Consider the following 17,778-nt stretch of genomic DNA (forward strand, 5'->3'; position numbering starts at 1 on the left):
ATGAGAATACAGACAGAAATAAGATTCGAACTCAAGACATGCAAGGTGGGATGTCAGTAATTTGTACATTGGAAATCCGGACTACCGTCAAGACAGGGTTTTAACCCTTATTTAATTGCTTATTATAAGTTTCCCCCAGAAAGAATACAGATTCCTTTTGGACGAGGCAATGTCTTTTTCTGCTTTATTCAATACAGAGTACTGGATGAATCATAACACGTGGTTCAATAACGCAACCAGTTCCATTTCTATAGGAGTCTTCTTTCTCGTCAGAACTGTACGGATTAGCACATGCTACTGGACAGACAGGGTGCAGTGAATATAAACCGGTGTCTATACTTGATGGGACAGGCATAGCGCATTCCAACAATAACGTAATGTTAAAACGGTCATAATACAAGGATCCTGTGGTCATCGTTGAATAGGATTGGCTATGACCTGAGAAACGTGTTATGCACTTAAAGCGAATATCCTGTTTGTATTTTCCTCCACCTTAAAAGAACCGGACTTTTAACATACTTCGCGAAACAACAAAACAATGCCAACTTTTTCGCAAAACTCAGCCATATTTGATGACGTAAATTTTCTATTGTTTGGAACTAAGGAAAGCTTCAGGTGGCTGAAGCCAATGTTTCCTGCATTACAATTCCCATAGGTATGACCAGTCCTCATCAATCACACTTGCAAATTCTGCTGGGAAAGTTCTACACGAAAGCTTCCTAACTAGGAGATTGTGATTCATAATTGTCACTCCCAAACACAAGAGTCGGGTGGAAGAAACACAATAGGCAAAACAATTCTAACAATAACGCCCCTAAAATTTGATCCATGAAGAATGACTTCTATTGTGCAATATCACAGGAACAAACACAACTGCAAACGGAATAAAAGTAAATAATATAATATAAAATAGGACCTCCAGAGAATTAGATCTAGGAACGAAATACAGAAATAATTCGATATGCAACAATTTCTCTTAGCCAAATGTATTTCCATTTATATTAATTTCGCCATCTAATTTGTCATTTCTATATAATACAAAAACTCACGAAACATAATTATCTGTGTATTATTTAAGTGAAGAGTGACAATGTATGTTTTTTATTTCAATTAAAGATCGGTTAATTTTTAAACTTCAAATTATGTTACATTCACGAATGTATTGAGTTTTGATACTAATCATCAATAAAGTAGCTGAAATTACTATACATAGAAAGACAGAAAAAGAGCTGATGGCATGCTGAAAACACTTTTTCGGTATCGGGAATGCTTAAAACTTATTTTGGCAAAAATTTCGAAAGTTTTTTTTTCTCCAGCATGAGATAACTTCGTAAAAAAAGAAGGAAGGATTACGGCAGTTGAAAAGTCTGGTTGGTATTTGATGAAAGAAGCATAACATGAAAAAGTTATAGTATGAAATATATACAACAGAACCTGTCGAAACAGCCACTTATACTCAATAGACCTAAGCAAATAGTCAACGATTTCCAGAACCGATTTAATTTCCCATAAAACCTTTGTAAATATCTCTTCATTTCATGATAACTTTCCACAGGAATTAGACATTGTTGAATTCAGTCTGTCTGTCCGGGTGGTTATGTTGCAGGGTCATCGAAACGGGGCAAATCACATGACATTTACCGGTACTTACTTAACGGGACCGTTTTATTTAAATTATTCTAAACAGTTGCATAATATTACGTAGACGTCCAATTCTGAACAGCAAATATTTTCAAGAAATAGCTAAGATTGTCCAGTCACAAGCCTTTACAGAGGAGTCAGCAGAAACAGGTAGGGGAAGCCGAGATGCGACATAACCAATCGGACGAACAGTACACAAAGGACGCGAGTTAACCTGCATACCATTATCACAACCACTGTCATCATCATAAACATCATTATTTATCTTCCTAATACTGGGAAATTTTATCCATTTTCTTTTCATTGTTGTATGGTTTACGAACTATTATAAAATATTTTCAAGTAGCAGGACTTTCAGATCACGTGGTCAGTGAGATACTAAACTTCGGTAAAGGTAGTCGAATTTTTTTATTTTCTGTCCAATTGCAGGGCCCCTAACTTGAGTTTTTCGCTCCGATGCTACGAGCCTGGCTCATAGATGTCGCTAGTGCAGAGAGCGTAGACTGTCTCATTTCGTCAGAAACTATCAAGAGTGCACCACAGGCGGTGGATCTATGTTACACTCGTAATGAATGAATGAATTATGGTGATGATGGAGAATTGTTAGGATGCCACATACACTAGCACTGAGCCACCGTGGCGGTCGTTCGAATTTTAATAATGTATTTCAGGAAGCGTTTTAGCTGTTTCATTCATCACAGTTGGCTTTCAATGGATTACTAAATGACGATTATCTATTTAACGTATACTTTCAACTGCAGAAGGTACTCAGAGCTGAAGAAATGATGATATCCTGATTTGTGATGATGACATGGCTTTACTAAGGTAAAAAAAAGAAGATTAGTGAATAGTATTTTCCGATTTAATAAGTGAACAATATTAGTGAACTGGTAAAAGATCAAGAAAAGAGTATGTGGAAAGATTAATAACAAGACATCAGAGTAACGAAGGTGTGAATAGTAGGAATTATTTGATGGTGTATTTAAGTTATTATAGCGAATAGTGAACTGAATAACGAATCGGTTATAGAAGTGAACTGCTATAAACAGTAAAATATATGTGAACTAGTGAATAAATAATGAATACCAAAAACAAGGTAGGATAATATTAAATAGACGATGGACTGAGCAGCAAGAGGGGAGATACCTAGTGAGATCAGGGAAGTTTTAATAAAGTATACTGCAAAGAAGTGTTATTTGTAATGATTGTTAATGGTGGCATGTGATATGAATATAAACTAATGAGCGAAAATAAATCGCTTGCAGTTAGATGACATTGTCTTATCTCGGTGATATCGCGGTTAATATGCTTGCCGTTGATTTCAAGGTCCGCATGTTCAATCCCGGTCGATGGCGATGAATTTTAAAAGGCGATAAAATCATTACCATGGCTTCTCCGAGATAAGAATTGAAACTGTGGGTACCGTGACGTAAATTTATGTCACATAAAAGTATAGGTCATTCGTTATCTCGTGAAACCAAATGCATTCGTGCGCCGTAGCTCATAATAAGAACCATATGGAGGGGATAAGCGAGCTAGATAGCTACGAGGGAGGGAAGCTTCTGAATTCACTTTTTCCTTCCTCTCACGCGCAGTTAGGTTTCACCAGATACCGAATGACCTATACCCTGTGTCTGATGAAGGGATGCAGGCAAAAATTATCCGCTATATCTCTCCCATATTGAATCTCAACGCTGAATAATGTCTACAGTCGATAGCGTCTTTAAATTAAATACCACCACCGCCGCCATTACTGAGACAAAATTTATTGACGGTATTGACTTTTGGATGATGAGTTTTAATTTGTGAAGAGAAGTGTGTTGCGAAGACAGAGCTACAACTTTATCAAGAAGTTTTGTTGCAGCGTTGCTGTTGTCCAGAGATTAAAATTAAGATACAGTCCGTGACTTAATTATTGATTGTTACCAATTTATATGGCGTTGTTAGCAGAAGAGGAAATAATATTAAAGGATCTGCTACTGGAACTAAATGACAGCTATGAGCAGTATGGGATGAAGATAAATGCAAATAAGACGAAGAGCATGATCATAGAAAGAAAAATACAGAAGATAAATTTGCGAATTCTAAATGAGGCAGTAGAGCAAGCTTCATATACTTGGGGTGTACTACAAGCAATAACATGAGCTGCTGCCAGGAAGTCAAAAGGAGGATAGCAACGGCAAAGGAAGCTTTTAATAGAAAAAGGAGCATCTTCTGCGGACCTCTGGAAAAAGAACTAAGGAAGAGACTAGTGAAGTGTTTTGTATGGAATGTGACATTGTATGGGATAGAAACATTGACATTAAGACGAAGTGAAGAGAAGCGAATAGAAGCATTTGAAATGTGGATATGGAGAAGAATGGAGCGTGCGAAGTGGACAGACAGAATAAGAAATGAAGCTGTGTTGGAAAGAGTGAGTGAAGAAAGAATGATGCTGAAACTGATCAGGGAGAAGAAAGGAAATTGGGTGAATGTCTGGCTGAGAAGAAACTGCCTACTGAAGGATGCACTGGAAGGAATAGTGAACGGGAGAAGAGTTCGGGGTAGAAGAAGATAAGAAGATATCAGATGATAGATGACATTAAGATATATGGATCATATGAGGAAACAAAGAGGAAGGCAGAAAACAGAAAAGACTGGCGTAAGCTGGGTTTGCAGTGAAAGACCTGCTCTTGGGCAGAACACTAAATGAATGAAATTAATGACTCCATTCTATAAACATGATATTTTATTCAAATAAAATTAAAATGCGAGATAGAAGACAATTTTATATTTTAATTTTTATTCACTGGAGCATGCTAGTACAAGCTGTGTCCTGTAATGTTGGAACATCAGAGAGGCAATCAAGATATTACAAACTTCGTTCTTATTTTATACAAAAAACTAATCGCAAGATCTATGCTAAATTGCTTAAGCGGTTAGAACATGAAGGGGTGGGAATGGAGAACAGCGAATATTTTATAATAGGGTAGAATAGTTAATATCGTTTTTATTTATTATTATATTGATTACTGTACTATGGTAGATTAAGAATATTTTCCTTTTACTTAGTAATATTTTGAATGTAGATTAATTCCTACTTTGTTTTTAATTTTAGGTTGAGGTTTCTTCTGCGAAGCGAACATCGACGAATATCAAACTTCGCCATACTCGACAAATTTGAATCGAATATAGCGCCTGTAATGCACGACGCTAGTACGAGCTGTATAGATTTGGCATTTTATATCGTTTAAATCACAATATTTCGAAGATCGAATCTACTTTCGTCTACAGGTAAAAAAAGTGAGAAAGATATCTTACTCGTTGGGGTCGTTACAAATTGATAAGTCTGGGTAACTATCAGTACACATTTTAAATTACCCATCATTATTTTCTCCCTCATTTAAAGAAGGTACTGATGTATATTTCTCAGGAAAGGTATAAATACGAACCTTTTTGAAGTAGCCGCCATGTAAACGCATGTGCCCGTTCAACGCTGGAATATTCTTGAATTTCCTATGGCACAGGTTGCATTCAACGGGCTTGGGATCTTGTTGCTGCGGCTGCTGTTGCTGTTGTTGCTGCTGTTGCTGTTGCTGAGGCTGTTGTTGCTGTTTCGCTGAGCCCGCGCTGTTAGCGCCAACCCCCGACTGGGACTGACCGTTGCTGCCGCCATTCGCCTTGTTGCTAGCACCAACGCTCGTATTCTGCAATCACACAATCAATTAATTAATCAATAGGCCTAATCAACATTTTTAATTTTAATATTGGCGATAAAAATTAATAGCAATTATTATAAACTATAACATCAATCATATGCGTCCAAGGGACGAGTCATATCACAAGCAGGTCGCTTATGATCAGCTTGTGGTTATATAGATCTACCTACCTACGTAATGCGCTAGTCATCCGCAATTAGCCTGTAACTTCTGCTCTCCCGTATTGACAAATTAATCTCCCGGATTTAGAGGAGATCGCATAATTTTCGTTTTTAATCTTGTTTCCATCCCATTGTAATTATTAATATTAAAAAAAGATATCCCCTAACTAATTTCTATCTTCCGCATTTGATCCTCGCAGGATTACAGATCTGATCTTACATGTGCTGTGACTGTCAAGAATGATGTAAGACGTTCAGTGCAATATTTCGCCGTTATGGCTGAGCGCTTGGTTACATAGGCCAATAGTAGAGTTCCTTTATATTTATATTATTATTATTTTAATGTTCAGGCACTTGACATACTGTCATTCGCCGTATTTTTATATCATAACAGGTAAAAGGTGAGACAACGGAAGCCGCATTGATTGTACAATGATCCAGAAATTGGTTTATACTACTCGTATGTACAGTAGTGGCAAAAAAAAAACCGGACCGACCCTTGTAGTTGATTTCATAGCCTTGTTCACTCCAGAGCACGACAGACTGGTAACTAAGACTTTCGTGGTTCGAATCCTGCCTGGGAAGGAAACTTTTTTTTTTTTTGTTCCTTATTCAAATTTATTCCCAATACTTTTCGATTGCTGGTAAAATTCATGTTCTGGGTATAATAAGTTAATTAAGAAGTAAAATATCGCTATATTACAACCTACATATGTATAGGCCTTACATAAGTTTCACATTGGTACGGATAATAATCTTTATACGAAATACAAAGTGATCAAATGAATTCCTTGAGAAGAATAAAAGGCTGCACAAGAATGAACAGTATAAATAATAGTAAGATAATAAGAACAGAGCTATAGATAAATTCAATTAATTATAAAAGATTACCGACGAGTTTTAAATTTCATTTATTGTGCAAATATGTCTAATTTATTAATTTTTACTGTATATAATTTTAATGAAATGACTATGAAGATCAAATTATACTAATATAGCCTGTTGTAGATTTATTTACTGGTACTATGTTATATAATTGTACACATAATATAATTTATATATATATGTAATAGTATATGAAACAATATATCACTAATATTTATTCTTTCGTCAATATGCAACTTTAAAGCCCTCTCCCCTCGTGTGAGATGGTCTCGTCCTATGCTTTCATTTGTTTTTTACGACACTCCCCCTCACATGATATAGAATTGGAGATACGTACGTAATCCATAGATATAAGCTTACATATTATTACAATACATCACAACCGAAAAACGGGGAGATTTAATGTGTAAATATACTGTGAGGTCGGAACAGGAAATTTGTCTCTTTCGTAAAATGCAGACTTCTTTAAATTAGCAATAGAACGAAGAGCAACATGTATAATACATGCTTTCCTCTTTACTTTCTCCACTAAGGCAATGTCTGGCTTTAAATCTATTGTCCTGCTATCACTATTTGTTTGTCCCATTAGAGTACGACTGCGCTGATATTAAGAACTGGAGAGGGATTTAAAAAAATACGGTAGGTATATAGTAACTGATTTAAATGCTTTCAATAATTTCTAATAGTTGAATTTTCAAATTTCAACTAATGGCGTATTATTATTATTATTATTATTATTATTATTATTATTATTATTATTATTATTATTATTATTATTACAGACTAAACATTACAAGTATAATAAAAGAATGTATACGGCAACTATAAATTTACGTTGGTGATAGAAGAGATTTCAAACTGTAACCTGAAATCGTTTTACCAGAAACAAGAGTTCCTGGAAACATGAGAGGAAGATGGGTGAGAGGCAGTGAAGCGGAACACCTTCACATTCCTCCTGGAATTTTTACACAGATCATCTAAGCAGCAGAGAGTCTATTCATCAAACGAGATTGTGCGGGTGACTAGGTAACGAAACATACCTATACGCCTCTCCAGACAGATAAAATATTTCGGACAAAAGAATCCATTAAACTCTCGGTTCAAGAATCTTTATATCCTCTAGCCTGAAGGTCAGTGACTGGAAAATTCAGTGATATGTACAGTACTGCTCCACAAATTGCGTTCATAACAGAAATATTTCAATTCTGCAAGGAAAGATACTAATTTCACAGTCTAGTATATACAGTCACGAAGCTTGCGTTTATGAGGGTACTAGGAACAATAGACTGTGCAGGTACTGTTTCGCATTGTCTGTAATGAGGCGATAGCAGCGATCCTAGTGGTTAGCAACTATCTATGGATGCATATTTACTATGTATTGAGCTTCGTGACTGTAAATACTAGACTGTGCTAATTTCACGAAGAAAACCCAGTTTTATTTTCGGATGTTACTATTAATAAAATCTCGCTAATGTGGACCGGGCTTGTTGATTTAGGCCATTTAGAGAATGTTAATGTAAGGATTCCTTCTATAGCCTACCTCTTTTCATGCGACTTAGTTCATGCAGGTCGCTGCTTTTAGCTGCCCAGAACAACACGAGATATTAGCGCCTAAACAGCGTTACCGGTATCAACAGTAAAGGCAGAAGAAATAGGAGGGTTTTTGGTCTTGTGCGGAAACTACTCACTCCACACATTCTCTAGCGGTTTATGACCTGAACAAAGAGACCTTCCTGTTGCTGCGTTCGAATTATAGTTTTTGACAAGTGCTCGTCTGTTATACTACTGTGATATAGATTGTTCGCAAATATATAAGATATCATAATAATCAGTATTTTCAAATACTAATACTCATAATAAACAGAATTTTTAAACACTAATCATCCAAGTAATCGCTATCATGTCTCAGTCCAGCCCTGATATCAGAAGCCATACTAAAGGCGTTATTTATCAAGTTTACTGTTTCTTGAAAGAAGTTAAAGATTGTGAGGACGCAGACAGCTACTGCCAAGGCGTGTGGTGTTTCTCTACGATCGGTTCAGAGAATTTGTGCAGAACGATTGTTTAGACAAATTTATTGTGTTATTTTTTGTTAAGCTAAGCCATTCTTAAGTGTGCTTCTAATACAGAAGTATCCTTTTATTACGAAACTTGTTCATGTTATAATAACGTGTAAGCCTACACAAAGTAAAAATATATTAATTTTTTACATTTTAATTTTCTCATAATTCACAAAGTTGATAACTGTATAAACATTATTTTGTATTTACTATCTCAATACAATATTCTGAAAACATAAAAAAATACTTGTGTGTAATGCTAAATATCTGATTTCTCTTATTAGGTTTATATTACACTATAATAATTATTACATTTATGAAATGAATAACTTGCGAAATATTATAAATTCTATCTAAAATCTGAATAGTGTAATATGTTACTATTCAGCGATGAATGCAATGGAGGGGTAAAGAGAACTGGCCACCATACCAATTATGTCTTGTCTTAGTTACCTCATGAGTGATGCCCTGTTGTTGTCACTTATGAGTTTCAGACCTGTGTTCGGACAGTTGACTAAACAAAACAACAATATTCAGTAAATCAGATATTTGTAATTACTAGAAATCACGTTACTATTTTCTTTTTTCTTTTAAGTTTTTCTATAGTGCAAAACATGTCAATGGAGGAGTAAGTTACTTGGGACAGGACTATACACCAAGCAGGTTCTGAGGGGTAAAGGAATCTGCCCCTAGTATAGTTATGTTAAGACTCAGTCGCTGTTAGTTATAAGTTAAATTTTACTTGTGCCCAGACGAAATATTGTAGCCACGATGAAGATGAGACGTATGAACAATGTCGCGTTAAAAATTATTATAATGTTCAAGTACACAAGTGTTTCACTAGTCAACTGCAAGATATGAAATAAGTGCTACTACATTGCAACTGGAACTTTGTTCATTATACTGAACTAATTGAACACATTTTCTAGCCATTCTACTTGCAATGGTTAAAACTATGACGATACACAGAATCCGAGGTTTTAGGTTCGAATACTGCATAGAACATGCATAAATTTATACGTTAACAATGCGATTTCGTCTTAGGTGGAAATCCGTCTTCGCTCTCATCGTACTTCACGTTACAGCAGTCCATTGTGTCCGACTGGGTTTATGGTAGTCACACTAGATTTGTGAAAACTCTAAAACAATGACTTAACAAAATTTTAGTGTCGGAAACAGAATACTGTAGATACCCGTAGGTTCCTTTACTTGTCTTTGCTAATGTTGAAGGGGATGCATAAATCCTGCAGTAATTATTCGATGTTTCTGATTTTATTGCATGGTACAAAAATCCAATAATGTAACTAATTTACGTTTTTTCTGTATAATTCATAAAAAAATTAGAGATGCGGAGATTAATAAGTCGCAAGTTAAATTAAACTGTAATTTAACCCGATCGTTAAATAATGTAAGGCGACGTAAGGCCTCATATTTAAGACAATTCAGCTTACGAATGGATAGGCTATCATTTTTGACTTGGTTATTTAACGATGCTTATCAACTACGGAGTTATTTAACGTCGATAGAATTGGTGATAGCGAGATGTTATTTGGCGAGATGAGTCGAGGATTCGCCATGGATTACCTGACATTCGCCTTATTGTTTGTGGAAAACTTCGGAAAAAAGCTCAAACGGGAATCCAACCCAAGTCCGAGTGCAACTCCGGATCAGCAGGAAACGCGCTACCGCCTGAGCTAAACCTGTGGCTATGGATATAACCTGTGATAATGCAAAACAAACAGTGCTTAACTTAATGGAAGCCACCGGCGTGGCTCAGTCGGTTAAGGCGCTTGCCTGTCGGTCTGAAGTTGTGTTCGGGCGCGGGTTCGATCCCCGCTTGGGCTGATTACCTGGTTGGGTTTTTTCCGAGGTTTTCTCCAACCGTAATGTGAATGCAAGGTAATCTATGGCGAATCCTCGGCCTCATCTCGCCAAATATCATCTCGCTATCACCAATTCTATCGACGTTAAATAACTCCACAGTTGATACAGCGTCGTTAAATAACCAACTAAAAAACTTAATGCAAAACAAACAGTACTTAACAGAAGTCAAGTAAAGTAGTGTACGGCATGTTGCATAATTCTATTGTAATTTAAGATATCTCGAGCTAATTTAATATAGTTTATTGTTAGACAATGACGCAGCCAGAATTTGGTTCTTGGGGAGGAGAAAGTCTAAATTTGTTCTTTCAATAACTGACTACAATACATACGGTAAAAAAACTTTAAATTATCATTACTAGGGCCGTGACATCGATATGTTTGTATTAGATTGAAGGTGAACACACGATGCCGGAGAATGTAGTCGACGTGTTTCAAGTACAGGCAGCGGAAGCGGATTTGACACACGCCTAAGCAAGCACGTTCCGTGTTTTGTATGTGATTATTGCGTATTATAAAATCAAGACAATAGGCCTACAATCATTGTATATAAGGGTTAATATCGGAAAGGTCTAAAATGCTAGTGAGGTTGAGAATAATTGTTGAAAATCATAATTTACTTAAATTATCACAAATGTGGTAAAACATAAGTCTGTAAAGATGATTACTTTTTAATATTTAGAGCTTTGCATTACAGTTTTAGAATGTCGAAAACATATAGCCTATAGGTACAATTTTGCTTTCCCTATATTTAACTGTTATATTAATTTATTTATCACATCTATTCCGTACCTTACTTTTCTTGCATGTTGTTTGCCTGATTTCGGTAACTGCTGCAATAAACAACAACATTCATTTTCAAAGTTTCAAATGAAAATGACCGCCGAGTGTCGGATAGTATAACCTTGTATGCGGAAAAACTGCGTTCAACATCGGTCGAAACCAAGGGCGAGTATGTAAAATATTTCACATCATCCATTTCTATAGCAAGTTGATAACAATTGCACTTGTCATCTGACAAAACTCTTGCAATTTTGCATAATGAATTGAAACCACTTTTTTTTTGTATTACTGTGTTCATTTTCGCACACACCTATTTGCTTATATCATCTTGCAGATCATTCACTTTTGAGACGAGATTATTTACCATCGAAATTTGCTCCACCAATTTCACACCAGTCTTTTCGAGACATTCGCTTGTAGAAAGGAGAAATCCAAAATTAGATTAAATATATTCACACTGTTTTTTAATATTTGGGTCACAAAGAAGAGTTTGGGCATTACTTATGGAAGCTGCATCGTTTCCGTCAAACATCTGTATGACTCCTTTTATCCTCATATACAATGATTGTATTGTCTTGATTTTATAATAAGCAATAATCGTATACAAAACACGGAAAGTGCTTGCTTAGGCGTGTGTCAAATTCGCTTCCGCTGCCTGTACTTGAAACACGTCTGGCATACTGTACTGTGTTCACCTTCAATCGACCTGAAACTAATACAAATATATCGATGTCACAGCCTTAGTTATTACCGTACTTATAGTTGCAGTTTGAATAAAACAGAACTTCTCATTGGGCTAAATAGGTCCCCAACTAAAGCAAATAGAAATTCATTTGCTGCAGAGTCCACATAGACACATACTATATGCGGTTATGCACATGCGTTATCACGACATGCGAGTACCAATAAAAAACATTTAAGTTTCGCTGCAGTTCATTTCAACGCATTTTACCTTTGGACATAGGTTTCATTTCATCGCACTTCTGAACTCAATATGTTTGGTTTGGTTGCAAACACTATACGGTGTATTCTACCGATACATTAGTCTATCTCGTAGGCAAAGAGCGCCTTTGTTTGGTCTTAGTGATGGCATATAGTAGGCCTAGGACATTTGCATTTTTGTGTAGTAGTTAGGGAATTAACGTGGCTTCAGTAATTATAGGTCCAGAGCATTTTGGCGAATTTATTTTAAACAAAATATTCTTTTAGAGATCTAATTAAATGCGTATTTAAATGTGATAACATTTAATAAATAAATGTCCTTTTAGAGTTTTTACGTAATTGTGTATATTTTAACGAGTTAAGATTTTATAAACATGTATTTTGATATAATAAAAAATAACAGAGAACAAGACGTGAAAGTATACAGTGAAACATACCATGAGAAATAGAAATAGAAATTATTAAATGTTGATAAAACAGGGTGTCATGATCATGAAAACATTTCATCATATCTGTCTGTGATGTGCCAGAATGTAGGTTGACTGTGTTAATATCTGTGGTGGTGTGAGTTTTATATCTATTGGCATTTTGTCACATGTAGACATTTTATTTTTAAGTATTGTTGCCGCTTTCTTACATTCTACTTAGTTTGTAGGTATTAAGTTAAATTCAGTAAAAGTCTATTTTAATGGTATCGGATAATTTAATATTATGATTTAATCGTAGTCATTGTACTATTATTAAGTTATTATTTAATTTTATTCTATGTCACTTTATTTATATTGAATTTCAATTATTTCAATAATTTGTTTGCTATTCTACTCTATATAATTCATGTTTATGGCAGTTAAATTTATAACTTATAACTTTGCAGTCTGCCATGTACTTCACTTGTCTCTTATCCTACTGTGTGAATGTTCTTTCATATCATCTTCACATCTCTCACTCAGAAGCCAAACATGATAGATGCTGCCTTCAGAGCCAGCCTTGAACTTCCGTTTGTCAATAATTAATATGCTCGAAAATAAAATACGAGTACGTTAATAAAGTAGCTCCGATATGTAGCCTACTGCCACCATCTTACACTAACAAGCAAACGTTCTCATGGGGAGCAGATAAAAAAAGTTACTTTTTTTCTTTCACCGTGTTAATAACGTCAAAACAAGTGCTTATACAAATTTTGACCACTCGAGCGCAATTACGAGGGCCGTAAAATAGTCTCCCCGGGGCCGTTTACAGAAAGAAAACACAATTTCATGGAAAGCTTTATTAGAACAGATATGTTGATTTATTTTTCAACATATTCCCCACCGGAATTGAGACATTTTGATATAGTGGGATCAACTCTTGTTCCCTGTTTCGTAGAAGTCTGCTGCCTGCGTCTGCAACTCTCTGTTGATCCCACAGTATGACAAATGTCTCAATTCCAATGAGGAATATGTTTAAAAATAGCCCAACAGGTGTATCTGTCCTAATAAATTTTTCCAATGAAATTGTGTTTTCTTTCTGTAAACGGCTCCAGAGAAACTTATTTTTATGGCCCTCGTATTTGCGATCGAGTGGATTATTTTACGACGCTTTATCAACAGCTTAGGTTATTTAGCGTCTGAATGAGATGAAGGTGATAATGCCGCTGAAATGAGTCCGGGGTCCAGCACCGAAAGTTACCCAGCATTTGCTCATATTGGGCTGAGGGAAAACCCCGAAAAAAAATCTCAACCAGGTAACTTGCCCCGACCGGAAGTCGAACCCGGGCAACCTGGTTTCGCGGCCATTTGCGATCGAGTGGCCAAAATTTGTACAAGCACTTCTTTTGACAAAGAAGAAAAGAAAAGAAAAGAAAAGAAAAACAAAATTTTTTTATCTGCCCTCATGAGAATGTTTGCTTGTAAGCGAACGGATAGCAATAGATTCAGGTCGGTTTAATTAGAAGAATTAACTTAATGTAAACAATATAAGCCGTCATAAAGACAATATTAGACCAGAAAGGGAGAAGAGAACCAAAGAAGTGATCAGATAAATGACACGTGAAGGATAAGTTAATAACGTTCGTTCAGATTGTACTCGAGTAGCTTGAGGATAGATCATATTTACGTAAACTTCTATAATGAGGAAGTTTTGTTTCCAGTTACATTAAGACACTATGATGATTGCTAAGCCGGTAGCCGTCTGTTCGCTTGCAGGCGTCGCTAATGACCCATATCCGTGGATAACGCGAAGAATATTCCGTTATCAGGTGACATCGAAGTGTCACATAACCACAACACCGACACTTTTCCGAAGTTTTCACGGCTGATGCTGAAATACATACTTAATCTCCGGTAATTTTTTATTTCAACGTCGTTCGTCCATGAAATTAGGAAAATTCCTGACGCTTCTAGTTATTAGGATGATTTATTTTGGGAAACTTAAGAGGCTTAGCAGTGGCACTGGGGGGTATTATTCCTTCATACCACGGGCTCTCCCTCTTCCCTCGCAACTTCCAAGTAATCACTTGGCAACAAAATAAAATCGCTTATGCCGTGCTGAGAGGAGGCGATGGCGAAGGGCCCCGTACAGGGACAGTGACGTATGCAGAGATTCGTTGTCATGATAACGGGAGCGCAAAAAATTGGAGAAGATCTTTCATGTAGATTTTTGTAAAACGAGAAGAAAATTAAATGGATGAAGATGGAACGGCGAAGACGAAAGACGTAAGTCCTAGTAACTTATAACTGGACGACGATTATAAGCATGCTATTTTTTTTTTACTTGTTTTTTTTTTCAAGACGCCGTATCAACAACTGCGTTATTAAGCGTCGATGGAATTCATGATAGCGAAATCGTATTTGGCGAGATGAGGCCGAGAATTCGCCATAGATTACCTGACATCCGCCTTACTGTTCTGGAAAACCTCGGAAAAAAACCAACCAGGTAATCAGTCCAAGCGGAAATCGAACCCACGCCCGAGCGCAATTCCAGATCAGTAGGCACTTGCGTTACCGCCTGAGTTACCTCGGTGGCTGATTGCTATGTTCGTCGTCGACTGTGAGATCCGTGGGAGATCATAGTAAGAGTTTCACCTTGTCCATTATCATTGTCACAGTCATTCACCTCACCATCACCATCATTATCATCAACATCTACATAGTTTAAGTTCTAACGGCTTCTTTCGGACTCATGGTACAAACTGCTAGGCCTACAACCGTCGTCTCTTTTTTTTTTAGTTGGTTATTTAACGACGCTCTACTGTATCAATTGCTAGGTTATTTAACGTCGATGGAATTGGTGAGAGCTATATGGTATTTGGCGAGATGAGCCGAGAATTCGCCATAGATTACATGACATTCGCCTTACGATTGGGGAAAACTTTGGAGCTCACACCTGTGGAGTAACGGTTAGCGAGTCTGGCCGCGAAACCAGGTGGCCCGGGTTTGAATCGCGGTAGGGGCAAGTTACCTGGTTGAGGTTTTTTTCCGGGGTTTTCCCCTCAACCCAATAAGAGCAAATGCAGGGCAACTATCGGTGATGGACCCCGGACTCATTTCACCGGCATTATCACCTTCATTTCATTCAGGCGCTAAATAACCGGAGATATTGATACAGCGTCGTAAAATAACCAGCTAAAAAAAAAACTTGGAAAAAACCTAACCAGGTAATCAGACCGTCCAATAGGCTTATGTTTCACTGAACGTTTAAGTATTATATTTTCCTTCATTGGTCTAAATACTGGTGTACCACTTATGCGTAGGATTCAACGACTGTTTTAATTTGTAAGACTATTAAATGTTAAATTTGTGTCGAACGTATTTATTTCTTTTTCTGCTCATTAAGGAGTGTCGCGCGGCGCGGCGCGTACTCGGAGAGAGTAGTTGAGTTGCCCTCCGTGAATCACTTCCCTGCCACGTGACTTGCCAGATAAGATAGTGCGCTTAATGTGCTGTGCCGGCTGAATAAGTACTTTTTATTCAAGGTCGGAGGCAAATAAATTTTTCAATAATCTTTTACCCAAGCTTCAATTTTACAATCTTACAAATTGTTATTGGCAGCAAATCTTTTTGTGTTTGTTTATTTGCTGTGGGGATCTAAAAATGCGCGCATCTTCAGGAGAGGTTTATAGCCTACGTGAGTTATTAACAATTCTCTTGTCAGAAACGCTTCGGTTTTAGATATTTTTGTACAAACACTATCCCCTCCCACCAAAGTTCACCGGAGGAAGTATGTGTGCAAGATATCACGTACCGTATAAGTCAGGAGGCGAGATCTGGCATGTGAGCTGTGCGATTTCATTGTATAAAGAATGCGCGAGAAATCCGGACAAATAGGCTACAAAGACGAGAGATGTAATTGCAGTAAAGCGAAATACGGGAAATTTGGCAACTGTAAACGGAAATGGAATAAGAAGAAGTTCCGTGACTATCGTTAAACATTTATAAACGTCAAGATGTCTTGATACAATTTGTGGAACAGGCTATAATCCTAGATAATACGATGTGATGTAGAAATAAGAGAGAACCTCCAAGAGCGAATATGAGGTAGTGGTGCAAACCAGTGCCAAGAAACACGGTCACTGGGTTACCTGTACGAATAATGATCGAGGATCACGTAGCCGACGAACTGCGCTTTGTAATTTAATCGAAGAGCGGTTTGAAAAGCAGGAGTTAATGAAGATGCGAGGCGGGCCGGCAGGACTCTCACCCACACAAATGCTACAACGCGCGACGGGTGGCGTGATCGTGTTGACCTCCAGCTTCATAACTTTAATGAGTACAATAAATATATCAAGGAATCAACAGCATACTGCCATATGTATCTTAACTAAATGAGTTCGCATTCATTAGAGAGCATAGTGCGATTCGATACTTATTTTACTCTTATTTACATAAAAAAGATAGAAAACAATACAGAAGAACTATCAAAACTTTGACATGTCCTCGATTAAAACAAGTAAATTCATACTACTTAATATATCATTAAAACCTTACATATGTACTACAGTATGTATGTATGTATGTATGTATGTATGTATGTATGTATGTATGTATGTATGTATGTATGTATGCAGTACGTATGTATGTATGTAGTACGTACGTATGTATGTAGTACGTATGTATGTATATATGTATGTAGTACGTATGTATGTATGTAGTACGTATGTATGTAGTACGTATGTATGTATGTATGTATGTAGTAAATATGGAGCCTATGTATGTAGCATGTATGTGTTTACAGGATGTATGTATGCATGTCTGTGTGTGTCTATATGCTGCATTTATGTACGTGACATTTTTATTATGAATGTACAGGGACATAATTTTATTTTTACTAACATTTTTAATATTAACCTGGCTATATCTTTGGATTAAAGGTCTAGAACCGGAAACACCGCTTGCTCCCCCTTCCAAGATTGGAGTTCGATGATACTGGCGTAAAATACAAATCACTTTACTAGGTATAGGAGGGAAGAAAAGTAGTTCATCCATTTATGTAAACTAGGAAATATCGCAATTTTGAGTTTGACAATTTTCATTAGGTTTTTGTTTAATCAAAGTACAGTATTGTATTAACACTTAGTGTTTTTACTCACGAATTGAGCTATCCATTCGGACGTATTAATTATGCAGTGTATATTGTACTGTTACAGCACATTAGCGTACAATATAGAGAATGAAGTTAAATTGAAAAATAATCATAATATGGATATTTAAACACATTTTTGAAAATGGTGGCCGTTCATTTCGATACAGG

General features: G+C 36.5%; 1 protein-coding gene across 6 annotated transcripts in view; it reads right to left on the bottom strand.

Annotated features, from left to right (window-relative positions):
- The window catches only part of LOC138692622 (zinc finger protein 541), a 1,853,746-nt gene that overhangs the window by 150,541 nt on the left and 1,685,427 nt on the right, over positions 1-17,778 (bottom strand). For all 6 annotated transcript variants that reach the window (XM_069815665.1, XM_069815669.1, XM_069815666.1 and 3 more), the window contains one exon: positions 5,073-5,327. In XM_069815665.1, the coding sequence (XP_069671766.1) occupies positions 5,073-5,327 (255 nt within the window). The remainder of the gene's footprint in view (positions 1-5,072; positions 5,328-17,778) is intronic.

The sequence above is a fragment of the Periplaneta americana genome, chromosome 17 (genome assembly GCF_040183065.1).
Source record: "Periplaneta americana isolate PAMFEO1 chromosome 17, P.americana_PAMFEO1_priV1, whole genome shotgun sequence".
In the NCBI taxonomy this organism is placed as follows: domain Eukaryota; kingdom Metazoa; phylum Arthropoda; class Insecta; order Blattodea; family Blattidae; genus Periplaneta; species Periplaneta americana.